The sequence below is a fragment of the Eutrigla gurnardus genome (genome assembly GCF_963514095.1).
Source record: "Eutrigla gurnardus genome assembly, chromosome: 11".
NCBI classification, from domain to species: domain Eukaryota; kingdom Metazoa; phylum Chordata; class Actinopteri; order Perciformes; family Triglidae; genus Eutrigla; species Eutrigla gurnardus.
Genome location: NC_139925.1, coordinates 12,206,664 through 12,232,423, shown reverse-complemented (window position 1 = coordinate 12,232,423; position 25,760 = coordinate 12,206,664). Strand labels below are relative to the sequence as shown.

Genomic DNA, 25,760 nt, shown 5'->3' with positions numbered 1-25,760 from the left:
CCAGCCGCCGTGCTCGGTGTACAGCCACGGCACGCTCTCTTCTCGGCCATCATCACAGACATTCCCCGTTCGTGCCAAGACTACATTCACGGAAGTGTAAAGATGTCTTCTCAAAAGTGTCTCGCCAAAGGTAAGACCTGCAGCGATTACTCGGCTAACTGAAAAAAGCATCTGACATGCAGCAGTTACTTTGCTAAACAGTATGTGTTACGTTAAAGCATTGCTTTACATTGTAATCTGAGCAAAACGGAACTTGCCGCCAGACACTCGTTTTTTTGCCAAGTCATGATGTACTATGTAACATCCTCAGTTTATAACGGAGGAACATGCTGCTCTCCCGTAAAGAATATCAATGTAAAATATTAAAACCATGAATCTGGTGCGCGCAAAATTAAAACAGTTTTGTCTTCATATTCTTGTAGACATGTACTTTACTTCCAGAGGGAATTATTGTACTCTGAAGGTCCCTACATTTATTTGACAATACTTCACATAACACAGTACATACCACATATACATATAGTCTGATTCTTACTACAAAATATAAACTAACTAATAAACCATGATGTGTTACTACAGTTTTTTTTCGATTGCTAAACGACAGTGGTCACAACTGCAGTTACGTCACCTGCAAAACAGGCTCAGTGCAGCGAAACACTGTGACCAATCATCATGGTGACACCCACCCACTGTCATTCAGAATGCACAGAAAGGAAAAACACTACCATCAGACACCAATACACAAGTTCAACACTTTTCTTTACAGCTTGAATCATTTCAATATCAATATTTTATAAAGTGAAATTCTTTCACATGAACATTGTATTTTATAACATAGCAGTTTGTTTAGGTAAAACAAGAACACCTGCTGGCTGTTAGCTAACATTACAATCATCAGTGTTTGAAAGTGCAGGCTGAAATCATCCTGTTTCTAATGTGTGGTTAACAGATTTGACAGCAGTGAGTTTAACAATTGAACAAAGTGCTGCAAATCAACAGTGTTTTAATTATGAAGTATATAGAGTAGTTGACTACTATTGGATTTTTTTTTAAGGCTTGGTACATGACATGTTTTTATTAATATTATGGAAACAGGCTTCAGTACATGAATCCAGTAAAAATTAAATAAATAAATTCATAGGAAAAACAAGTCATTTATTTAATTGTCTGTAATGGTTGTGATTTTAGATGTGAAGCATAATGCTTTAATAAAAATCAGTAAATTCAGATATTAATGGTTGGAAACATGAATAAACATGCTCTTATAGTTGCATGTCATGTATGGAAATTATGAGAATGTTTGTCTTTCAGGAAGTGCTGCACCTGGTCCAGTCCCCAGTGGCTCCATCAGACTTTACAGCATGAGATTCTGCCCCTACGCTCAGAGAGCCAGATTAGTGCTGATTGCCAAAGGGATCAAGTAAAGACACGTTTTTATCATACTTTATTTTAAACCATAGGTCCACTCATACCAAAACTTGAAATACCAGTCATGTCTGCTGTTTGATTATAGAACCTGTCTTTCAGGCACGAAATCGTCAATATCCACCTGAAAGAAAAACCAGAGTGGTTCCTGGAGAAGAATCCTCTTGGACTTGTTCCAACACTAGAGACATCTGATGGTGAGGTGGTATGGGACTCTCCCATCGTCTGTGATTACCTGGATGAAGCTTACCCTGGGAAGAAGCTGATGCCTAGCTCTCCTTTTGCCAAAGCTGAACAGAAGATGATGCTGGAGTGTTTTTCCAAGGTATCTCATACAAAGACTTAAATCCTGAATCCTGAGTGCTTACTGTTACCGTCATCGAATAATCACACAATGCCACGGTTTTCTACAGATACCGCCATACTTCTACAATATCACAATGCAGAAGAAGAATGGCCAGGATGTCTCAGGATTGGAGGCGGAGCTGAAAGAGAAACTTTCCCTACTAAATAAGGTAGGTTGCATAGTCAAGTGTGCTGAGTTCAGGTTCAGGTATGTGATTTGGTAGATTGAAAGTCAAATTTGTCCCTAGGAATGAGTAAGTTCAACTGTGATTGGGCATCTATGAATCGTAAAAAGTGATCAAAGATCATATGTGAAGTGAGATCATCCATATCTGTATTTATTGACTGTACCTGGTTAGTGTACAGTGTTTTACACACTGATTAACCTAATGCTTATCTTTTAGAGACTAGTTAAAAAGAACACCAAGTTCTTCGGTGGCAATTCCATCACAATGATCGACTACATGATGTGGCCATGGTTTGAGAGGCTGGAGAACCTGTGCCTGAAGAAGTAAGTAATCTCTCAAGACATCCATCGTCTACCACTTAGTCTGTATCCGGGATCGCGGGGGGCTGACATGTATAGATGCACAACCATTCACACTACCTCTCAAGACATATTTAAAAATAAAAACATTTTATTTAGGAAGCATTTCAAAGCACTCAAGGTCGACATAGAGAGGAGCAAAAAGTACAAATATTAGGAACGGCACAAAAGTAAGAGTAAGGGAATCTCACCGGAACGGAGCATACAAGTCTTCTTTGTCATATTTCATGAAGGCAACATATGTTTGTGTTTTAATTAGGTGAATTATTTGATTCCCGTTATTTTCAGATGCTGTGAAGGGGTTCCTGAGCTGATGAATTGGAAACAGCTTATGTTGGAGGACATGGCTGTCAAAGCCACCATGCACTCTGTGGACGTCCACAAGGGCTTCTTCAACTCCATTGCGGATGGGAAAGCCAACTACGACTATGGCCTCTAGAAAAGAGGGGAGCGAAACCTTAAACCGTCCAATTTTTTTGGTTCTTATTTATCTTTTGGTGATGTTATACAGGGGTAAAGTGTGTTTTTCCAACTTAAATATAATATAAAATATATAAATATATCTCAGCAAAATACCGGGGTGGGATAACATTGACAGAGTACACTGAGGTTTTATAGGCTATATTTTTGTTATTGCAGGAAAATACTTACTACAGTGGAAATGGCTCAAGGTGTTTTCAATGGTGCAGCACTTTTTCTACTAAAAAATATTGGTGTAAGGACTTTTCTGTCTGTGTTACAATAAACACAATTTTAAAGCTAATGCATTGTCTGGAGTCCCTTATTCACACTGGTTACCTTGTCAAGTGTAAAAAAAAAAAAAAAACAGCACATATCAAGAAATCAGCTGTCAATCAAATCAGCTGTTGTATGTGCACATTTTCATTTGAGTAGTTCTAGTGCAACTGTTTGTAACATTCCTATTAACACTGAATGATATTTAACATGGGAACATGGCCAAAAGCTCACAAACTTTCATCTAGTCTGTGTTGTAAACCTCCACTTGATAAGTGCGGTGTGTACTCTCGTATGAGCACAGGTGCATTTCTCAACATCTCATGGAAATGTCTGACTGTTGCTGCGTAAAGCTCTCTCTGCAACACTAGAGACCGGAACAGATTGACGGGCTCTGCTTCGCGAATCATCTCTGGAACCCGGATTTCTTTTGGCACTTTACCGTTCCCAATCAGAACGTGATGAAGTCTCTTCTCCTGCAGGCTCCTCTGCAAGAAGCTGAGCACATCCCGAAACCTCTGCTCCATGCTCTCAATGCCCCACACAGATGGCCTTTTACTCAGCAACAAGTGCAACAGAGCAGTCTTTAAGTGGTAGTGAGTTAGGGCACTTTGTCCCGTGAGACCTGTCTGCTTTCTGTGTAGGAAAGTAACAATCTGAAGGCAGTGTAAATGACAGGAATTTTGCGGGAGGCATTTAGCAAAATGTTTAAGCAAATTCCTCTCATAGACGGCAAAAGAGAGGGGCCAGTATGGGTCAGGAGAGCCGTCCCCATCTGATGGAAAGTGTGAGACAAAATAAGCATCCGTGTCCTCCAGCTGAACCACCGGTATGATGTTCATCACGATGACTTTCCCTGAACGGAATCGGATCTTCAGAGCACCGGCGGCATCCAGGTTGCGAAAAGTGACCTCAAAGTCATATTTGTGAGAGATGCGCCCCCATGCTTTTGTCACCGAGATCTGAAACCACTTCATGACTTGATCTTTGGCTAAGAAACGTGTGTTCCTGGAGCACAGCAGTTCATCGGGACTGTGGTCCACTTTGAGCGTGTCATCCCGGCAATGCAACAGACAAAGCATGTCCTCTCCCAGGTTAGCAGAGCCACAGACACAGCTTTCCTCCCCAAACCTGGTCACTTTTATCTTGCCGCAGGCTTGCATGTCTGGAGGCATGTCACTGGAGGGGCTGCACCACAGGTCAAACTGAAAGCAGTACGGGTCTGGAGGTGAGAAAGGCACCAATAAGTCGCACATCAGCGGCTTGCACACTTTCCAAGACTCGAACATGCTTCCAATCCCGACAAAGTCCCCGACTTCCATGTCCGTCATCCTGTCACATACGCTCCTGAGCGATTCCAGCAGGTCATCAGCAAAGCCCTCGACAAACTCCCTCACCCTCCAGTTTTCATGTGCTGAAGTGTAAGCGCATTTGACACAAAAGTTGCTCAGGATATCCTTATCGAGCACCATCGTCCTGGGGGTGATGGATCCACTCTCTGAAAACATGTCTTCGTCCTCAACCGGACGGATTTCTGTGTCGGCACCACCCCGCACTCTGCATATCTCGATAGTGATGAATATGATGAAAGACACGGTGCTCCAAAAGTACCAACTATAACCTTCCTCCAAGCTGGTTCCTTCCTGCTTTGAGTCCAGCTGTGAAAGCTCTTTCTCCAGCCTGGCCTGCTCCACTTCCAGCCTCTTCTCATGCTCCCGCATGCGGGCTATCAGCTCCTCATCCTGGTCTGGGAGCGTGGTGTTCTCTTGGGGAAAGAGCAACGGGTTGTTTAATATGGCAGCGGCCACCACCATACACACTCGTGCGATCGCCCCCTGCATCTTCAGCTTGTTTCTGACATGCACGTTTAAGCACCTCGCAGATGTCCAAAGAGCTGCAGTTCAGGTTCTGAAACAAAAAAAAGTGGTTTTATTGAGAAGCAAAGTAGGCAAAATCATTGTATATATCAAAAAACAATCCAGTATTTTTTGTAAAAGCACTCCACCCGAAGGGGAAGCACAGAATGTACCTCTAAATAAAGAGGCAGTGGGCTGACGCACTCGCCCAATATCAGACTGTGCAACATGGGAGGAAGGAAGAGTCGGCCCTTTGGTCGCACATCTCTGATAACCCCTTTTAGTTACCAGCATTGTGCCTTTTAGCACTTACTTCCTGTTAACATTTAGTCCAGGACACCTCCCTTGCTGGAAAACATCCTAATAAAGCTCATACAACGAAAAACAGCTTCTAAGTGAAACAATGTGGGGGAAAACTCACATTGATGTGATTATCTTCTTTCCTGGACGTGACCACATAAGCAACATGTCATGCAATATACTAGAAGAGGAAATGACATTAGTCTCTTGCTTATGTTCCAAGCGTTTCTTGAAAGTTTAAGAGACAACCGCACACTGCTCTGGTGAGGATGGACTGTGGCAAATAAATGAAACAAGAAATGGGAAGTACACGTGTGTCATGATCTCATGGTAAGATCATGAGAATATGAGCTGTTCTGTCAAATTTTCAATGACGGCAGTAATGGCAGAATTTGTGAAACTTCCCATGACTTACTCACTCTGGCTGTTTTCCAACACTTACTTGGCTCAGTCCATCTAAACAAACATTAGGCCAGACAGAGAGGCCTGTCTTGTAATTCATTGAAAAGCCTCTATTGTTACAGAACATGTATTTAAGTTGCAACATTAAGTGTTAAGGTCACTATATAAAAAAAATAACAAAGTATGATCAGCAAAATGGTGACGTTATTGGATTATTGTGTGGGATATCAACATGTCTGCATCACGCTGCAGACGGTCAAACTGGAGCAGGTTTTAATTCACATAGAGTTGGACAGTAGTAGCGTTGTTCTGATTGAAATGACATCAGGAGGTCTAAATGTAACCACCACCCACTAATGACGTCTCCGTGTAAAAGTGACGCCGCTAACGGTAACCTCCTCGGTTGTCCTGGCAACAAAATAGAGCCCGCGCGCATTACTGAAACGTCAAAGTGCAGAAACACACAAAGTATTCGCTGTATGATAAATATGATATAACAACAACTAAAACATTTATCCTCGTGGAAATATATAACAAGCATCATCCGGGCAACAATTTGTTTAACGACTTGAACTTGCTCTTCGTCGACCTTCGTCTCCAGAGGAGGGTATTTAGAAGAAACGCGGTGTAAACAAAGAGTAGACCTACTTTTATGGTGTCCTCTGGAGAAGTTCATGACGATACACGTATGTTCGGTGAGAGCGGCCTCATCACCAAACGCGTGTGAACAAGGAGGGGAAACATTCTCCGTTTTCTTTACACATTTCCTGGATGTGCGCTCCACCCATGCAGAGAGACACCGCCCAGCTCCCCCCCTCTTCAACCAAAAACGGGTACCTTCAGCAAACACCGCGACTTCCGGTTTCCTGATGCATTTAAAGCACATGACCGATATGCAGGTTGACGTTCAAAAAGTTTAACTTGATGTGAGCCAGTATTTCTGTCTAAGTAGCTTCAATCAGTCTGAATATTTGTAGAAGTCACTCACTGTGCTCACTCACACTTTGTATGTTGTTTATTTGACCATTAGGCAACACTTTTATGCTCATCTATATCAAGTTGAATACAAAACATCTTATACAAATGTGTTATTGTAGGACGTTTTGTATGAGGAACAGGTCATCTTTGAGGAATGTTCCCTGAAGGTTCCTATAAAAGTTGTTTAAACGTTAGGAACGTGTTCTAAAGGTTCTCTGAAGGTACTTGTATGGTTAGGGGAACATTGCCTGAATGTTAAAGTGAAACATTTCACATGTGATGTTGTTAACTGACTTATGAATGAAAACGCAAACTAACACAGAGGAGGAAGTGTCTAGAAGGGTTCAAATAAGTCCATTACAAGTAAAAGGCCTGCACTGAAAATATGATTTGATCATCCACAAGGTGGCGCTTCAAGCTTGAGCAAATCAGACCAAAAGTAGCGGAGGGCAGTACACACAAGCTGACAATATATATATATATAAAAACACACAGCTCATTCCTTCTAACCGGCTGCTCAGGTGAGAAACAAAACGACAAACACAACTTTGGCCTCTGGAAGTAGAAATACTTTCAGTCATAAAACAAATTTAATCTCCAGTGCTTAAATCAGCACTGGAGATATTATGTGGATATTAACCTTAAACAAATCCATACATTATATACATATTTTTAAAGTGATGAATTATAATAGTGTCATTGCAAATTACCGTCAGTGACTGCAAAAAGTTTTGTTTGACATTATCTTCAGAATAAAAGCCTACAGGAAATGCTTTTGTGTCCTGCGTCATCAACACCCTCCAGCAAGTATAAAGGCATCAGCATAGTAATGTTTTCAATCATTGCCGAGATGAAGAGCTCAGAGGGCAGAGAGGGTCTCCTTCTGCAGAATCTTTGGGACTGGTTAAGACAGCAGAGCTTTCTTACATCTCCATTTTTCCCAGTTGTCTTCTCTATGACAGTCTACCTGAGCTGCTGCTTGCCTTACATTTGCCTGGATATACTCTGTTCCAGACTCACCCTGGTGCGCCGCTTCAAGATCCAGCCTCAAAGCGAGGTCACACGGGCGATGGCTTGGAGGTGCTTGCTCAAAATTCTCCACAACCATGTCTGTTTCATTTTCCCCCTTTCTGTTGCGCACGGATACTGGAGGCCTGCATCTTCTCCTGCACTGGCTCCTGAAATGCCGACTGTTATCAACGACGTACTTGCCTGCCTCCTCTTGTTTGACATGCAGTACTTTTTGTGGCATCTGCTTCACCACAACGTGCCCTGGCTCTACCATTTCTTCCACAAGGAGCACCACCACTACACAGCCACCTTCTCCCTGATGACAGAAAACACAGGCACCTGGGAGATGTTGACCCTCGCCTTCTTCGCAACCCTGAATCCCGCACTCCTGGACTGCCATCCACTCACTGAGATGCTCTTCTTTGTCACAAACATGTATCTGTCTGTGGAGGCGCACTGCGGCTATGAGTTTCCCTGGTCTCCACATAGACTGGTGCCCTTCGGCCTCTATGGAGGAGCTCAGCATCATGACCGCCACCACCTCAAATTCAAAGTAAACTACGCGCCGTACTTCACACACTGGGACAGACTTCTAGGCACACTGCAGGAAGTACAGAGGAAGTCCTGTTAACCCGTAAGAAAAGCTACTAATGAAGAAGACTTACCTAAAGTTCAGCCTTTAATTCAGCTTCTTTTTAACACAAACAAATGTTATTTGATTTCCTAAGTTAAAGTTGATGTATAATTTCTCTAATTTTGACAGTTAATATATATTCCTTTCCACCATCTGATACATGCACCTGTCAGTTCTCCCTTGACTAATAAAAATCTTGTGTGTTATCATTTTATGTGTAAAACAGAAGGAGTTGCTGTAGATATAATAATCCATATGTGGCGCTGCTGTGGAAATAATAACACTGATGTGACTCATATGATGCTGATGTCTCAACAAGAAAGAATGCACAAAACATTATATTATAAACTGTGTCTGGTTGTCGGATGACAAAGACGTTCCTTTTAAAGCAGCACTGACGTTAAAAAGGAATGAGGGCACATTGGTGCCAATGTCGCAATTGTGAACCACATGGTGAGAAATGAAAGTTGGAGAGGTGAACTGCAGACCCAAAATAACCAGACTAAACAGATGGACTTCCTTCCTTATGGTTTTATTTGGTTCAGTGGATTATAGAGTGCTGGGGACACCGAAGTGAAACAACAACTTAAAAACGAAATAACAGTCACATTCTTTGGGGTGGGGGCAGAAATATCAGAGACAAATATATCTCAAAGTCTGACAAATGAAACTGACCCTTTGAAGAGCCATCAGTAGACAGAAAAATAGGAAGTTGTAACTAGTCATTGGAGGAAAGGCACAGAGATACTAAACTTTGTGTTTAAATGTGTGCTGTCAAAATGATCAACTCAAGTTGTTTACTCGTGCATTTCCGTATCTACTTCTTATTATTTTTTGGGAGATCTTATTTTGATTTGTCATTGAGTAGCCTCATTGTTGACAATCTCACATTTTTGGACCACTGGAAGTCCTTTCCATGCAATCTGAAGTTTAATTTATATATGTTAGGTCAACCTGAGGTAATAGTCAACCACAGACTTTTTTATTTTGGTTAATTTTTCCCCAATCCCAACTTCTTGTCAGTGTAAAACACGTGATCAGCATTTTACAGAATGTGGAAGTTGGAGGGAGCAACCAAACCAATGTAGGTCAAAAGGATGGTCTTGGCAATCATCACTATACTGAACTTGAAGTGGGTCATGTCGTTGCAACTGAAATACCAGTTTAGTCTAGTGCAGGTGAGAGTTGGCAATGAAATACCAGTAGACATAATATCCGAAGTTGAAGATCTTTTAATGCTGCAGCATGAGCCATCCCCAGTGCGACGCAGGAATGACTGAAGAGTCACTCTTTCTGTTGCCACTTATAATGCAGTTGAATTTGCATACAGGTCTGACATCCTGCAGCCCCCCCTTTCCATGTGTCCCCAGGATGCTGTCTTTGATCAAAGGGTCATTGTCTTATCCTGCATCAAAGGGCTTGTTTGGTGACGCCCCTGGTGGCAAATGGTCCTGCAATACGCATTGAGGACAGACAGCCATTTGCCCACAAAAATACATGATTAAATAGGAATTTCCCTCACAGTCATCAACTTTGTTTCATTTGATTAAATTCCTCAGTAGAGCTACATTGATTAGTCGATTGACACAAAATGAATCACCAACAATTGTCTATTCAACGTTTAAGTCATTTTGGGGTTTTGGACTGTTGTTTATGGGCTCGTGGTCAGCACTGTCACCTCACAGCAAGCAGACCCGGGTGGATATGAATGACACCTTTACTGTTTTATGTCCGTAGGTCTGTGTATTTCTGCTTTCAAAGGCCAAAGTTGTGATTGTTGTATTGGTTCTTTCCTGAGTAGCCGGTTAGAAGGAATTAGCTGTTTAAAATGTGCAGCTTGTGTGTACTGCCCTCTACTGACTTGCTCAAGCTTGAAACGCCACCTTGTGGACGCAAACGTTTTATTTTTACCACCAGTAGTCACAGTGTGACTGTTATGTTTTATGCCATTTTTAAGGTTAACTGAGATAATTCATGTAATATTTGGCCCACATTTAGGTCCAATTTGCTCATTTACATTTTAACATTTTGCAGCATCTTAGTTTAAGGCTCAAATATGTGGAAATAAGTCAAGTCACAAACTAATGCCGTTACACAATGTTGAAGTGATTACGTTACAGTTTTAAATATATTACATAGTTACTTAGTTTATAAGCAGCCTATATTTTAGTCTAGAATAATGATACTTACAAAAATGATTAGAAATTAATATGTACACTACAAAATCCAACCCTGACCAGTGACAACACATAAGGAATCAAAATGCTTGGGACACTTTCACAAAAAATGCATTTATTGAGGTGTAATGCAAAATATACATACTGTGGCACAAATGGCACAAGGACATGCTGGAGACTTTGACCAGCATCGTTATACCAACACAAGGATATTGCCTTTTTAAAAACTGTCACCCCCAAAACAGGAAGTGGCAGATAACCTCTAGCTCTTATATTTAATAAACTAAGAAGCAGATAATACAGTTTCCTACTTAAAACATCACTCTCGATCACAATATTCCTGACAGAAATAATAGACACATATCTTTAATAAGTATATACACTTCAACTTATCGTGTAAACATCATTCATATGGTAGACAGCACCGCAAATATTTTAAAAAAGTGCTCACAATAGCCACGTTCAAGCAGGAAGATCTTGGTTACACAGTATTTTTTTCACCGTCTCTGCCTTCCCCTTTTTGCTCCGTATTTCTAGGAGTTGGATCAACTTCCTTGAGGCCTGCTTGCCCTGCCTCTCCACAAAGATCTTTAGCAGTTCCAGCGTCTGCTGCTGAGCATCACCAGGGTGGTTCAGTCGACAAGACTCAATAATAGGGTCTGGTATGCCGCTGCGCGTTGCTACATCCGTCATATCCGTCCATCCGATCGCTTCTGCAATGGCAGGCACGTGCGGCTGGATATCAACATCTGGAAATAATGTGAAAGACAGGAAAAGTGGGATATAATACAACAAAGCACACAAGGATCATCACAAATGTATTGATCTTGCGGCAGCATTTTCGGTCCGGGCTTGTGCACAGCGGTTAGAAACAGGATATGTTCCTCACTGCTTGGTGCGGACAAAACTAAATGAAACCCTCCCAAAAAGAAATCTTCAAAGAAAAAACAGTGTCAGCCTGAATTATGATATACAATGGAATGTCAATTCAGTCTGATTATCAATCAATCAGCTATTAAATCTCTCAGTCAAATAGTCATTTAAGCTCTAATATTGCATCAACACAAAAAGGGGCTCCGGGGCTTTCCTTACCTTTAAGAAGCTGCATCTCCTGAGAAACAGAAGTAGAAGCAATGTTAATAAACAAATGTCAACTCCACAGTGATATAACAACAAACTGCTCACACAGGCTTTAAAATATGTCACAGCACAATAGCACTGACACAGATCAAGCACGCCACCACGGGTTACCAAAGCTTTCACACAACTAACCTGCACCTCCTTTAGAAAGGGGCAGCTTTGACAATGTTAGAGGAGAGACAGGAAAGTGTTTATCATACATAGAAATGTGTGACTCAAGAGGTGAGATAAAACAGGGCAAAGGCCAAAACATCATACAGCTGGTTAGACAGTTATACACTGAAAAAAGATCACACTGGAGAATAACTTACCACATCAGCTCCGTTTGTCAGGTCTAGAGTCCGTTGTCTTTTCTCTTTTGAGATGAATTAAGAAAAAAATGAGACACACAAATATATTATAATTAGAAGGTACAGGTACAAAAATGTTTTAGTTGAATGTGAACTAAACCTCCGGTATTATTACTGTACTTTGCTATTTTTATTGAGAAGCACACAAGACTGCTGGTTGCATCACTTGTAGTTGAGAAATACTCACTGTCGCGTCTCTTTTTCCAAAAACATGCAAGAGCAAGTATTACTACGACAAAAACTGAGACAGTTATGCCGACTATTATCCCAACATGACCTCCCCCTGAAACACAAAGACCGGTACATTGTTATCACAAACAAAATAATGACAAATCTGTTTAGAAATGACATGGAAATATACCAATTAAAGCCATCGTAACGCAATAATAATGCTAAACTAAACCATACCTTCATTCTTCTCCTTGCAGACTGTGTTATTGTTGGCCGTACAGGCTACTTTGATGCCCTCGGCACCACACCTTGAGCCAAAAGAAAAGAAATGAGCATCTTTATCATTTTGTTTTAATGCTAGCAGTCAATGAGGACAGGTCAATGAACACACTGTGGCACTGTTTTTAAGAAATATATTTAGGGACAGTTCACCCGAAAATCAAAATACCTATATTTCCTATTACCTCCAGGGCTATTTATCAATCTATACTATTTATCAATCTATAGATTGTTTGGGTGTGAGTTGCCTAGTTTTGGAGATATGCCTGCCAGTGCCTTCACTTGAATATAATAGGCTAATAATATGGCACTTGGCTTGTGATGCTCAAAGCTCTAAATAAATATATTTGAAAAACTCAATAGTAGTAGTTTCATGAAACTGATAGATAGCACCACAGTGAAGAGATCAGAGGGAAAATATATGTATTTCTGATATGTTGGTGAACTGACCTATTAAGAAGTTTTATATACATCATCCTGCAGATATTTGAAGAAGCTAAACTTACTCTTTACAAGGAAAGCATATTCTACAGGTTTCTGAGCTGCAAAAGTGATCCTTTTTACACCGACACTTAGTGTCCCTGGCAGGGGTACAGGGTTGGTCCACCTCTAGATTGGCTGAAAAGACAGTAAAACCACACAGCTGACATTAGAGGATCTGACAGACCTACACGTTGCTTCAAACTGTGTTTTTCTCAAATAAATGTAAAAAGAAACAGGGATGTCTCTACCATTGGGTTGTGAGCAGGATGTGCAGGGCTCACAGGCCTCCTGATTATTAGCGTGACTACTATACATCCCCCCATCACAGGTTTGGCATTTTCCAACTGCTAGATTTGTAGTGCAGTGCTCCTCCAGGTACAGACCTACAGCATGGAAACATCTTAACATTAATATCAGACCCCAGGGCCCCAAAGACAACATAAGCAGCAGCAGAGGTGGGAAGTAATGTACAAATACAAATACTTTGTTCTGCACTGAAATGTATTTTTCTGACACATTTTTACTTTTACTCCCTACATTTTAAAACAAACAGATTTTCAAAACAGGCTTGCTATTTTAGTGTTAATGGATTTGAGGGGAATTATAGATAATTATTTTTCTTATTAATATAACAAAAGATTTGGTTAGCCTTGCAATTTTTTTTTTTTTTTTTACAAATGTCGTTCATATAGGGATACTTTTTACCTTGAGTACATTTCAGAGCCTGTACTTTTTCCACTTTTTGAACACAATTATCTGTACTTCTACTAGAGTATGTCTGTAAATTTGACACCTATGTGCAGCAGATAATGTGTGGTTATTTGATTGGTACAGTAATACACTAAGGCACAATAAAAAATTAAATAGTAAGGGCATACTTTGTGCATTTCTACATTTTCTTGAGGTCCTATGGTAACAGGACCTTTATCAAAATGCATTTTAAGTTAATAGTTGCACTATATAATGAAGTTGCTGATTTTCATACTGCCCTTTAAGGTCACACGTAACCACACTGCAGTCTACGGTGATACATACCTGCACCACACAGACAACAAGTCCTTCCGTCGTGCACGTACGTGCCGTCGACACACGGTTGGCTAATGTTGTTCCCTGCGGCGGATGAAGACGCCCTTGAAAGATGGCGACGAAACGAAAGTGAAAGTAAGTTTGTTAACTCAAAAGTTAGCTGGAAAGAAACAACTGGTTATTACGTTTAATAACGTCTCCTGAATGTCTTTTCTCCTCGACGTTAACGCTACATTCCCGGTGCATCTTTGAACTGTGTGGGGAATTCCCATCGGAACAACCTCAACCTTAGCGCCTAAAACAAACAACCAAGTGACACTTAAACAACCCAGCCCTTTCTCCAAACATTGTTAGTCGTCTCTAATTAAAAATTACGCGTTAACCCCACATTAAACGGTTAACGTTGACCCGGAGGTCACGAAAACACGATCCGGATGTAACGTGAGCTAGCTTAAGCGGAGTCACACGTTAACACCTGCGCCACAAACCACAAAGCCCCAAACTACTGGTCACCTTAACTTACCCTGATACGAGGAGGGAGAGGCAAACAAGCGCGACGAACCACGCAGGAAACTTGTTGGAAACGGCCACCATCATGATGACTCTGTATTAACTCAGTTGTCGCGTTTTAGAAACCGCCCTACCTAGTACGGAAGCGGCGTGTTCCTCATAGAGGAGGGTTTTTCCCCTCCTTTTGCTTTCTTTTCCAGTAGCCTATGTCTGCTTACAATAATTCTGTAGCTTTTTAACTGTATGTTTCCAACTGTATGAAACTTAATGAGCCAGGAGATTAACTATTAATATTAATATTATTATTATTATTTAAGTTAAGATACTATTTAAACTTACTTTATCTCGAGGGAAAGTGCTAAGATGTAGTTATTGTCATTGCGAAATATCATTTTTTGTTTCTGTTTTGGAAACCCCCTCATGAACCAACTCCCTGCCAGTGGTTTGAACAGGGCCATGTACAGGACTAGTCTAAGTTTCAAAAATATATTTTATTCATTCAGGGCAGTTACATTTATGTGGTTTGGAAGATTGCCTCTCTGCTAAATTCAAACTGTGCCACTAGGGGGTGTTATTGCTCTTTGTTCGGTATGATGGAGAGTTTGCTGCCATCATACCGGGTATATCATGGAGGGTCCATCAATAAAACACTGTATAATTAGTGTGAGTAGTCACACACATTCAAACTAAGTGTTGTTTAAAATGTTTGCTACAAACAGCAGATTTTCTACATGACAAAAACAACCTGATCCAAGCGTATCTGACCTGTACTATGTTTGTAATGCATTCTTTCTAAATGACGGCCATAATTGAATAGTGTTGTCAGCAACCAGTTGAAATGTGTTTTGTGAAAGTGAAGTGAAGTTTAAAATGTGCAAATCTGTCCCCCCTCCCCCCCAAACAGAAAATCAGCCAAAGTAAAGCTAAAAAGAAGGTGATGTATAGGTAGTTGGATAGCTGCCACCCTGATCCCATAACATTACACAAATCAATGATTGTTCATAGTGGCTTTGATTTATACAGTTGTTGGATAGAATTAATTAAGCTCTTAACGTGCTTTACAAGCCATCTTTCTGTAGAAGGAAATCCTCTCTGTCTGTGCCACTAAGAAATTAATGCCTCACCCCTAACCCATACGCCCCAGAACACCATATTTGTTTGAAGTGTAGTTAACAGAAAATGTATCCTTGAGCGGAAGTGAAGAAAAAAGTATTTGACTGGGGAATAAGAACTTAACTTGAAGGAGAACTCCTGTGGGATTTGGTTGTTTTTGCAAGTGTATCAAATTTCAGCCCTTTGTAGTCCCAGGGAGTCCCAGTGTCGGATTTGTACCAGTCTGCTGCCTGCTCATTTGGCCCACTTAGAGAGCAAAATTAACACACACAGATACACACACACAGATACACACACACAGATACACACACACACACACACACACACACACACACACACACACACAAATACACACACAGGTGTTGTAGAAAATCATGAATTCACATTTTTAGCCACGCAAGCATCAGGCTCTATGCTAGTCATTCAGCCGGTCTACCATTTTGATCCAGACTGAAATATCTCAACAGCTATTGGATGGATGACCATTAAAGGAGAAATCCGGTCATTTTTGACCCCATTTTCGTTATCCCCAGGGTCATCCCGACTTATTAGAAGCAAAAAAACAGACAAAAATTGACTTGACCTAGCCCGAGATCTGTACCTACCTGCCAGCCTTCCAGAATAGCTCCAATGCTAACCCAAAGGGTCAAGTTTTATCTGCTTTTCTGGGCCTCAGAAAATAATTCAAAGACCTATGCAACACAGGTTGGGTCCTTATGAGACACAACAGCGCTCGTTTAGCTCAAATAGTGTGGCGGAACGACATAAATATGTGTTTTTGCATGGAGTTACTCACCTCAAATCACCCCGTAGACATTAGCAGTAGAGTGCCGGGCACGCGCTCGTCCCTCCCACTCACCGCAGAAACGAAAACGTTTTCCTCCAGGTTTTGATTTTGTATCCATAAAGAAACGATCAGTGCAGTCGTCCATAATAAATCCATGAAGCTGTTATGTCCATGTCTCGTGCAAGTTCATGCATAGGTCTTTGAATTATTTTCTGAGGCCCAGAAAAGCAGATAACACTTGCCCCTATGGGTTAGCATTGGAGCTATTCTGGAAGGCTGTTAGGTAGGTACACATCTCGGGCTAGGTCAAGTCAATTTTTGTCTGGGTTTTTGCTATAATAAGTCGGGATGACCCTGGGGACAACGAAAATGGGGTCAAAAATGACCGGATTTCTCCTTTAAGTTTTGTTCAGATACAGATCTGGCCAACAGATCACTAATGAATTTGGCGATCCCTGGCTTTTCTCCAGTTTCGACAACTATTGGATGGACAGGAGTTTTCATTAAGTGCCACCCCAAGGCCAAAACTTTATTTCTCTAACTTTATGAACACATGAGCAAAACTAATGATATTACCCTCCGCATGTCGAACATCATCAACAATATACCTGCTAAACATTGGTTTGTTTAAATTTGTCATTGTGAGCATGTTAGTCTGCTGACATTAGCATTTAGCTCATTGTACTGCCGTGTCCAGAGGGAAAGAAGGACTGATGCAAGTCATACATTATGGCAACATTTTTCCTTCCATTTTTCTTTTCTTCATCAAACATATCATTAATTATTTTTCCCAACAGAAGTACCTGTTTACAAGATGGGCTATGAAAAGAGAAACAAATCTCTTGATGGACAGTAACATAATGTGGGCGTCATACAATTCAAATGTAGGAAATACATGGCCTCCTCCCTTAGCTGCTAGCTCTGAGGATCAATAAGTGGATGCGTTGGACATGGTCTTCTTGGCACAAATGCATGTATTTAGTTGCCTCATTCTCTTTACCTTACCTTAAGGTAATAAAAACTGTTACCAATATGAATCCTCCATCCTCCACTCTGTACTGCAACAAAACCAAATAGCTGCAAAACCACCAGCAGAAAAGTGCAGCTCATAGATTTCAGCTCTGTGGAAAGACATTATCATCCACGGCCAATGTGTTCCGCCTCCCATCGCCCCCAGCTCATATGCAGAATAAGGCAGAGTAATAGCTCCACTGAGATGAAGGGGAGGAAAAATAAAATAGAATAAGACAATGTTTTTGTTGTTAGGAGGAAGCTGCTGGAAAGGACCGTGTTGCAAAGCCTCCCCGGGGACACAGAAGAAGAGGGAGGGGATGAGTCGGGGAAGCACAAGGTAACGGCTCTTCTGTTTGTGTAAAAGAAGCATCAGGAGAAAAAAAAGAGAGGAGACTTCACTGGCTGGGATTGCTTCTGCATGCTGGATTTCATTAATGCCGCACTGCATTATAGTGTGTTTTTATAGATTTAGTTAACTATAATCATGATGCACCGTGTCTTTTTTTTCCTTTTTTTTTTGTTGGGGAAATTGGGTCACAACAGTGTTAACTTCAAACTCTAAATAACAAGCAAATCACAAACTACTGCATGCATGTCAGTGCCACATTTTATACCCCCCCCCCCCCCCCCCACACACACACACACACACACACACACACAAACACAAAGTACACTATGCATCATCCCCAAAGTAAAATTTCATGCATGTTGTGGAAGAGTGCTTCAGTTTTCATATTTATGTCCTTAAAGCTCAGCTTCTTCTTTAACTTGAGCTGGAGCAGTTCTTTTATAGAGCCAAAGCTTTTAGGCCTACAGGTAGTAATCATAATCCATGAATGCACTGGGAGTGAATGTGCAAACTGCTAATATATATATATATATATATCTTTCACTCCAGAGTAGCTACACTGCTGCGACTTTGACATTTAAACATAATCACTGTGACAGTTTTCACTTTTCTTCCGCCTCAAAGTGAATATTTGAATCATTCACCTCTAAAAAAGAACCAGACTGGAGACACTGGCAGTATACAGTGCTGTTCAGAAGCTGAAACCCTCCTATTGGATTCAGACAGGCATGTCTTGCACTTGGAGTTAAGGAGGAAATTAAAAAAAGCGAACTGCTTGTCTACATCTCGTAGAGAAGTGAGCTGGGATTGAGGGGGGACAAATCTGATGCTTCTTCACACACAGAACAGGAAGAGAGTCATGCTGCTCTTCAACTACAGGAAATAACCTCTGTGCTGATGACGCCTGGTCTCAGGGGAATGTTTGGCAAGTTCTGTTGAACTGAAGCATACTGTACACTCTGTGCGTGAGCGGCAGGGCGGTGCGAAGCCCTGCAACATGTTGCAGCACAACAAACACAATCATATATTTCTTTGAGTTGTGTTCTGTGCCATACATTAAAAGTAAGGATTGTGTTCACTAAATCGTCAAAAGCAATTACAATGTCTCCCTGTCTGTTCCTCCCTCGGCACCAGCTTACACACACGCACACAAACTAGTATAAAAGACGTAAATCTGTAAAGCTGCCACTCGACGATATGTGTCCCCCCCCCTCCCGCAACACGTCCAGTGGTCTGCCTAATTAGAGCTGAGCGCATCTGTGGGCAAGGGAGTCTGAGGCTGCACATGGAAGGGGATTTGGACGAGAGCATTCATTCACTGGGCTGTCTGGTGGGGAAGACAATGGAGAGAGTGCAGATTGGATGTCTTGTTCCAGACTATGCCGAGTGCTTTTCCCCAGCACAGAGGAAAGACAAGAATAATGCCGGTTGAATGTCCCATAGAGATGGATTTATCGGGACTATTGATATTGGAAAATCCGGTTAGGGACTTAATCAAAACAGAGCAGCAGGGAGAGAGAGAACTGAGCCTGAAGGCCAGGACAAACTGAGTCCAGCCCTGCCTGTCTTGTCCTTTACCTGTCCTCCAGTCGTTTGTCCTTTTTCTAAACCATTGACTATAAAAGGGCTTCTGACTTCTGGGACAACCCCGCTCTTAATTTCTGAGCCCGCCCTCGTGCAGAATATGTGTTATATGTCTGTGGTCCTCACAGTCCCATAACCTAGCATTAATGCCACTGTGATCTACATCAGAAATAAGAAAGACAATTATTATGAAAAAATAAGAATTCATATATTTTTTAAAGAATATATATCCACATATTGAATCGACTGCATAACTTTGCCGTCGCTGCATAATCCTTTCACTTTGTTATTTTAATAACAGAAAATCAAAAGTGTTGCATCTGGATCAAAAGACAGTGAGGTGAGAACACAGCAACATTTCACATTGAACTTTTCTCTTTCACCCACACAGAAAACACACAAAGGTGAAATTAAACACACACACACACACACACACACACACACACACACACACACACACACACACAGCAGTCACACACATGCACATGAGCACACAGTTATCACCTCCCACCCACCAGCCTAGAAAATCATCTCATTTCCCCTTTTCATCTAACTTCATGCATCAAAATCACATGCCTACAGACACATGCCACACTGCACACATGCACATTATGAGCTGGTGTAAACACACAGAGATTCGCACAAACACACACACACACACACACACACACACACACACACACACACACACACACACACACACACACACACACAGATAAAGACATGCCAGCGGCTGCAGATATCTCAGAGGAACTTGAGAGAATTCAGGGAGTGGAGAGTCATTTGCTTAAAGAGGACCAAACTGCAGGAAACAAGAATGACCCTCCCTTGTGACAGAATTTACAATCTGTGCCTGAAATCAGTTGGAGGAAGAAAGACAACAGAGATTTTGCTGGAGAAGGATACGTTTGAGCTTCTATAAATAGAAGGTTTGAAATGATTCCGAAAGGCATTAAATCATTTATTATCAGCTCCTATTGCTCCATGTTTATCACATAATGAGTCAAATAAACTTATAAAACGGACATGCCGCAGGAATCTAGATTTATATTCTGAAACCACTGATATGTTACATTGTAATGAAACACATATAACTTTAGATAAACTCTAATTTGCATGTTATTTATAGCGTGAGTTGTTCAAATAATACAAGCTTACAATGTGCTGCAGCATCAGCATGCAACCACATTAAATGACACAGACAGAACTGACTTAATGAGTAGATCAAATACTGCACTTGCCAAAAAGTTGCTGTATCCCTATAAATCATAAATCAGTTCAGCTCCTCAAATGCACAAGCAGGCAATCTAATTGTCTTAGATCAGCACCTATACGCCATCTGTTTCGTGCGTTTCGTTTCACCCCTCAGATCAAGAGGATTTAAATACCCTGTTAACCTCTATTTAAGATTTTTTTTTTTTTTTAGCACAACCAACAATGACGACGAGTTGCTGCATTTGAGTGCGAGGCATTAAAGAAAACAAACAGTATATTGTGAGTACGAGGAGGAGAAGGCTTTTGCATTTGAAGAGGTGCACAGGGCCTCATTCATAATTCAGAGGCGTCGCAGTGATATGAGAGAGGAGGACGCATCTGTCTGCATTACGCCAGCGTTGCCTCTGCGTTGCATCACCCTCCCGGGTGGTTCGTTTTCGAGAGTTTAATACGCTCCCTATCAGTTGCGCTCTGGCTGTGGCTAATTTCAGCCCCAGATAAGAGCCTTTATTTGTCACCCAGCTCCTTCGCCCCATCACACAGCCCAGAAGGGCCTTCTCTGTCTGAAATCTTTGAAGGGAGCGCTGACTGGACGAGCTGCCTTTATATGTCTATATGTAACTCGCGTCTGCTCAGCGTGCAGCATCGCAAGTGAGGATATTATGAACCCTCAATGCTAACTGGAAACCCATCCCCCACACACACGTATAGCTGTCTCCCCACACAAAGAGAGGCGCATGTGCCTTATTACACACATACACACACACACAGCTGGCTGCTGGTCTGTCTGACCTAGTTTATTTCTGTAGGCTGCTCTAATGGAGGGAGCGAGCGCGATGTATTATCTGACTGGATCTGATTTGCATTTCTGCCCTGTCACTGGCAGATGGCACCAGAGGTCGAGAGCAGAACTTTTTAGAGGGCCCTGTCACACACAACGCACTACTGCACGTACACAAACGCATGCACAGCAGCTTCACACACATGGATACTTCAGTGATCAAAAGCTGACATACTGAACGCACTGAGATATTAAGTAACAAATCAACCTTTGGTAATAGAGACGTACAGGTGCAGGCTGTATGTATACTGTGGTGTAACCGTACAGAGGGGCGGAGAGAGCGCGGCGCTCTGAAATGCAGTGTTTGGTTTACACCCTCTGCTCTTGCACTGTTCATGCTCAATAGGAAGGAAGTGATGAATCACACTCACTTATTTGTGGTAGTGGTGAGTGTTCAAGCACAGATAGGGTCTCTTTTTCTCACTCTCTATCACTCACACATGCACACCGTCTCTCTCGCTCTCTCTCTCTCTCTCTCTAGAAATCACAGAGGAAGTGAACAGGCATGAAACCTCAGCACTTTGTCATTTTCTATCCGATGGAAGTCTGTCATGGTTGAGATCACTCAGAAAGAATGTGATGCCGGGTTGATTGCGACGATGTGAGATGGCATGTGCACGTCTCCCGCGTCGCATGAGAGTCGATACCGCGCCTTCTTTCTGAGTGGGACGCTTTGTAGTCAATCTGATCAAATCTAGCTTCGTGGTGGCTTTAAGGTATGGCCTCCTGTCATGATCTGTCTCACTTGTTCTGGAGCTCGTGCAGATAATGAGTGGCGATGTCACTGGTGGTGTCTGTAGGTGTGTGTCCGATATGTAGGTGGATTCACTGGTATTTATTTGAATATGCCAGTGGTTTCTGTACAGGAGTGCAGGAGCTGATTGCAAGTTTTCATGTAATGCATGACAGACACGCACACTGTATTCGTGCACACATGCACACACTAGCCATCAGTCTTTATTTGGAGACAGGAAACATCAGGGTGTGCTCTCACTCTACCTCTTTCTTTCCCTCTTTCACACACTCACACACACACACACACACACACACACACACACACACACACACACACGTAACCATTATTTAAGGGTGTGGGGACATTTTCCATGCGGTTTGAGTGGTTAAGCTTTGCAATTGTAAAAGTGTGAAAGAAAAAAAATCTGCCAGATCTGCTCTACATAAAGACACAAATGGCTAAAGTGGAGTCGGGGTAAGACCAATTAGATTGAGGCTCATTGAAGTGTTGGGCAAAAACTGGTAAAAAAGCCAGCGTTGTCACGCCAGAGAATAACTTTTCCATGAGCTGTGGTACTGCTGAGGCTGATTGAAATATAATGACATTGTTATAACAAGTTGAGTTCAACCAGAATGCTTCTTGTATTGAAAAAAATCCCCCCCTTCCTTGTTTTGTCTTTTGCTTTCACAATTTTCTTTGACATGGCCACCTCTGACTCATCCGTCAGGTCTCAAGTGTATCATGGCAAACCACCATCGAATTCACTCAATTTTAATATCCCGTTTCTCTCCTGTATCCTGTACCCTCTTTCCATTTCCGTTTGCTCCGTGCCTGTCTCTCTTTAGCAAAGGTTAAGTTCTAGTTCCATGTAGATAGCTTTAAATTATGCATATTTCTAATTAAATATAAATGAGATGGCTTTTTCTAAAGGAAAATACTGTAAATTACACAGAATATGCCAATCCTGTGAGATGAAATTGTTTAATATTTAGACAGAAATGCCAGACAGGGGTAGAATTGGGCTCTTTCCGCATTCAGTGTGGCCTTTGGGTTTTTAGAAGTGATAGAGAAGACTAGTCATTAACTCACAAGGAGCTAATTGTGTGGTTGGTGCTCCAGTTTAAAAGAGCACAAATCGGTGTGTTACATCAGAGCGCTTCAGCTCCTTTATTTCAGATAATACAGGTTCGCAAGGTCAGCAGCGCAGGAGTTTAGCATCTTCTGAATCTTTTACATATTTGCATTTTGTAAATGCATTTGTGCCCTTTATATGTTTACAGCATCACTGCGGTGTCATCCTCACTTCAGGTGGTCTCTGTGAGCCTTTTAGGGAGGGCTGCATTGTGTGCCGTCTCTTCACGCCACCAATTGTGTCATTTTTACCTTAAAACCTGTTAGCTAAGCAACAATTTGGGCTTTATGCGTCTTGCTTAATAGGGAATGCTAGTGGAACCGACATAAGCCCGTGTGTTTATCTGTTATTGTCTGCAGCTTTGAGCATGTGCTAAGGGTGTCCTCTGTGTATGTGTTTTGGGATGCTGTGGGTGGGTACAGTCCATGCACACGCCATGGATGTGGATAGTGTGTGTGTGTGTGCTCACTGTGTGTTCTCATTTGATGGCTGCTTGCTATCAGTGTTTGTTTGGGGTTAAAAGCCCCTGTCTCTGAGGGTGTTAGCGGGGGTCATCTAAACCGGATCTGCAGTAGAATCGCTTGAGAGGCAGAAGCATAATCTGTCGCTGGCTTTGTGCTTCCAGATTAAAGTGATGATGTTTTAAACCTTTCTCACGGCCGCAATATGCCTTTGCCTCCCTCCCTGCTACTCAGTATGTGTGTGACAGCAGATCCACACGGCTGGGTTCAAAAAAAGGACACCTTCCTCGCTATTTATGAAACGAGGAGCTTTAGCACATTATCTGAGACGACGCACGCATGTTCTATTCATCTATTAATTTGCCATCAGCGTGGTGTAGCTATAGCGTATCTTCTCCAGTGTTTGAGGGGAAACAGCTGCTAATCCTAATCCCCCCCCGTCTCCCCCCACGGGATTCTGTCAAATCACAGGCCCTTTAAAAAGCTCTGGCTGGCTGGTTCCAGGGCTGGTTGAGTGGCTGGCTGACTGGCAGGCTCTAAATGAGAGGATGGACTGTGCTTACCCACTCCCGTGACTGACATCCACTAGGCCTCCAGAAAGTATGTCACTTGTTTGTACAAGTATGTACATACTCACACCAGAAATTTCCATTGCAGACCGCTTCTCCGGGGCTATCGTCCATTATAGTGAAAATAACATCACCTGCAAACATCTGCAGGCAAGAAGGAAGGTTTAAAAAAAATGCATACCACACTGTCAAAAGGATTAGAAAAAGAGACCTTTGGGTTTACACAAGATGTAGGTTTACCCACCCCAAAAAAACAACCTTCAGTATTTTTCATTTGGAAGAAAACTGATGTACTATCTGGGCAACTGTAGCTCAGGAAGTCCAGTTTGGTGACCATTGGTTGGTTTAAACTGTTCTTTTCCTCTCCACATTTTGGGAAATGCTCATTTGTTAGTTTAGCTCTGCATAAAGGCTGGACATGGAGGAAACAGCTAGTCTGGCTTCGTCCAAAGGTCTTTTTTGTCATTGCGTAGTTTCCAGGCAGCCACTAAAAACGTTAGGAAGTCACTGCGTTCAGCCAAGAAATAGTCAGACACATAACCCCCAACTTTCTATTTTTACACTTTGGTTTTTGTATGAATTAATAAAGCAGACACAACATGATTGTGAGTGAGCTTCAAAGGTGTTACCCCTGCTTCCAGTCAGTATGCTAAGCTAAGCCTTGACCAAGACCCTCATCTCCAAACTGCTGCTCATGTGTGTCTATGTGAGGGAGACTGTATTGTAACAACAGTCAAATCAATCGCATGGAAACTAAACAGAGAGTAAAATCAACAGGCCTCTTCTTTATTATTAGAGAACCAAATAAAGACTGTCAGGTCTGTCATTCCTCCTTCGTGTCGAACATCGCTGCCACTCTTTAAAGCCGACTATGGAACTTTTGACAAGTTCATTAACACAATGTTCCTCTTACAAATGAAAAGTTGAACTCATAAGCAATAAAAACCTCAATTGCTCAGTTCAGTACACTCAGGGGTTATATTGCTGCAGCCTTTGACCACTAGCTCACGACGGCTAATGTTAGCTCCTGTGACTGATTACTGAGTCACATTTCATGAGTCTTGAGAGGGAATGTTTGAAAGTGCAGTTTTCCCAAATTACCTTAACTCATGGTCAATGTACCAACTCTGCCCAACTGCACCTCGCTGCCTTCATCAGCGGATTGTGTTGTAGTTGAAAGCTCAGAAAAGACTTTACTGAGTGGGCGTTGACTTAAGATTATTTGTCAAATGTATTACTTTTCTCTACTTGTGCTACCAACACACCACAATTATTTAGTTTCAGCTATTTTTAGTTAAAATTACACTTATTAAATGATTAAGCAGTGGCTTTTGTCAGGTTTCCATCTGAAAGTTTTTTCCATCCGTGTGGGTGTGTGCACTTTTCTTGTGATTAATTTTTTTTTTATTGCAAATTACCATAAAGAAAAGGCAGATGGAAACACAGTTATAGGCTCGCTTTAATCCACAGGAAGTGCAAAACTGCAGAAAGTTGCAGACCAGTCTTTGGATGCATCTGTGGCTACAGGTGATCCATTGAGATCAACTGTGTTGGTAAAATGAACCAGAACGTGTCCCTTAATCTAACTTT

At 41.8% G+C, this 25,760-nt stretch overlaps 3 protein-coding genes and 1 pseudogene across 4 annotated transcripts; 2 read left to right on the top strand and 2 right to left on the bottom strand.

Annotated features, from left to right (window-relative positions):
• The first annotated feature begins 9 nt into the window (after positions 1-9).
• Positions 10-3,080, top strand: LOC311020895 (glutathione S-transferase omega-1-like). The gene is made up of 6 exons (XM_084021157.1): positions 10-130; positions 1,312-1,420; positions 1,528-1,750; positions 1,839-1,940; positions 2,175-2,281; positions 2,606-3,080. Exons 1-6 carry the CDS (start codon positions 103-105, stop codon positions 2,754-2,756), a joined length of 720 nt encoding a protein of 239 aa, XP_083877283.1. The 5' UTR covers positions 10-102; the 3' UTR covers positions 2,757-3,080.
• A 58-nt stretch (positions 3,081-3,138) lies between these two features.
• On the bottom strand, positions 3,139-6,366 carry itprip (inositol 1,4,5-trisphosphate receptor interacting protein). The gene is made up of 2 exons (XM_084021156.1): positions 6,259-6,366; positions 3,139-4,960 (listed from the first exon to the last, which is right to left on the bottom strand). The coding sequence occupies exon 2, from the start codon at positions 4,891-4,893 to the stop codon at positions 3,283-3,285; it is 1,611 nt and encodes a 536-aa protein (XP_083877282.1). The 5' UTR covers positions 4,894-4,960; positions 6,259-6,366; the 3' UTR covers positions 3,139-3,282.
• A 1,093-nt stretch (positions 6,367-7,459) lies between these two features.
• On the top strand, positions 7,460-8,491 carry LOC311020805 (cholesterol 25-hydroxylase-like protein pseudogene; annotated as a pseudogene). Its single transcript has one exon. The product of its transcript is annotated as a cholesterol 25-hydroxylase-like protein pseudogene (transcript).
• Positions 8,492-10,505: 2,014 nt separating this feature from the next.
• On the bottom strand, positions 10,506-14,541 carry fas (Fas cell surface death receptor). Its single transcript, XM_084021166.1, has 9 exons — positions 14,383-14,541; positions 13,869-13,963; positions 13,082-13,216; positions 12,857-12,968; positions 12,309-12,379; positions 12,088-12,183; positions 11,862-11,905; positions 11,503-11,521; positions 10,506-11,159 (listed from the first exon to the last, which is right to left on the bottom strand). The coding sequence occupies exons 1-9, from the start codon at positions 14,454-14,456 to the stop codon at positions 10,873-10,875; spliced, it is 933 nt and encodes a 310-aa protein (XP_083877292.1). The 5' UTR covers positions 14,457-14,541; the 3' UTR covers positions 10,506-10,872.
• Positions 14,542-25,760: the final 11,219 nt, after the last annotated feature.

Excerpts from the sequence above, each read along its gene's own strand:
- fas (XM_084021166.1), bottom strand. The coding sequence starts at position 14,456 with ATGATGGTGGCCGTTTCCAACAAGTTTCCTGCGTGGTTCGTCGCGCTT. Across the intron at positions 12,969-13,081 it reads ATCCTGCTCACAACCCAATG|CCAATCTAGAGGTGGACCAA; the intron begins GTAGAGACATCC and ends CTGTCTTTTCAG. Across the intron at positions 12,380-12,856 it reads ATATGCTTTCCTTGTAAAGA|GTGTGGTGCCGAGGGCATCA; the intron begins GTAAGTTTAGCT and ends TTTTGGCTCAAG.
- itprip (XM_084021156.1), bottom strand. The coding sequence starts at position 4,893 with ATGCAGGGGGCGATCGCACGAGTGTGTATGGTGGTGGCCGCTGCCATA.
- LOC311020895 (XM_084021157.1), top strand. The coding sequence starts at position 103 with ATGTCTTCTCAAAAGTGTCTCGCCAAAG. Across the intron at positions 1,751-1,838 it reads TGCTGGAGTGTTTTTCCAAG|ATACCGCCATACTTCTACAA; the intron begins GTATCTCATACA and ends GGTTTTCTACAG. Across the intron at positions 2,282-2,605 it reads GAGAACCTGTGCCTGAAGAA|ATGCTGTGAAGGGGTTCCTG; the intron begins GTAAGTAATCTC and ends CGTTATTTTCAG.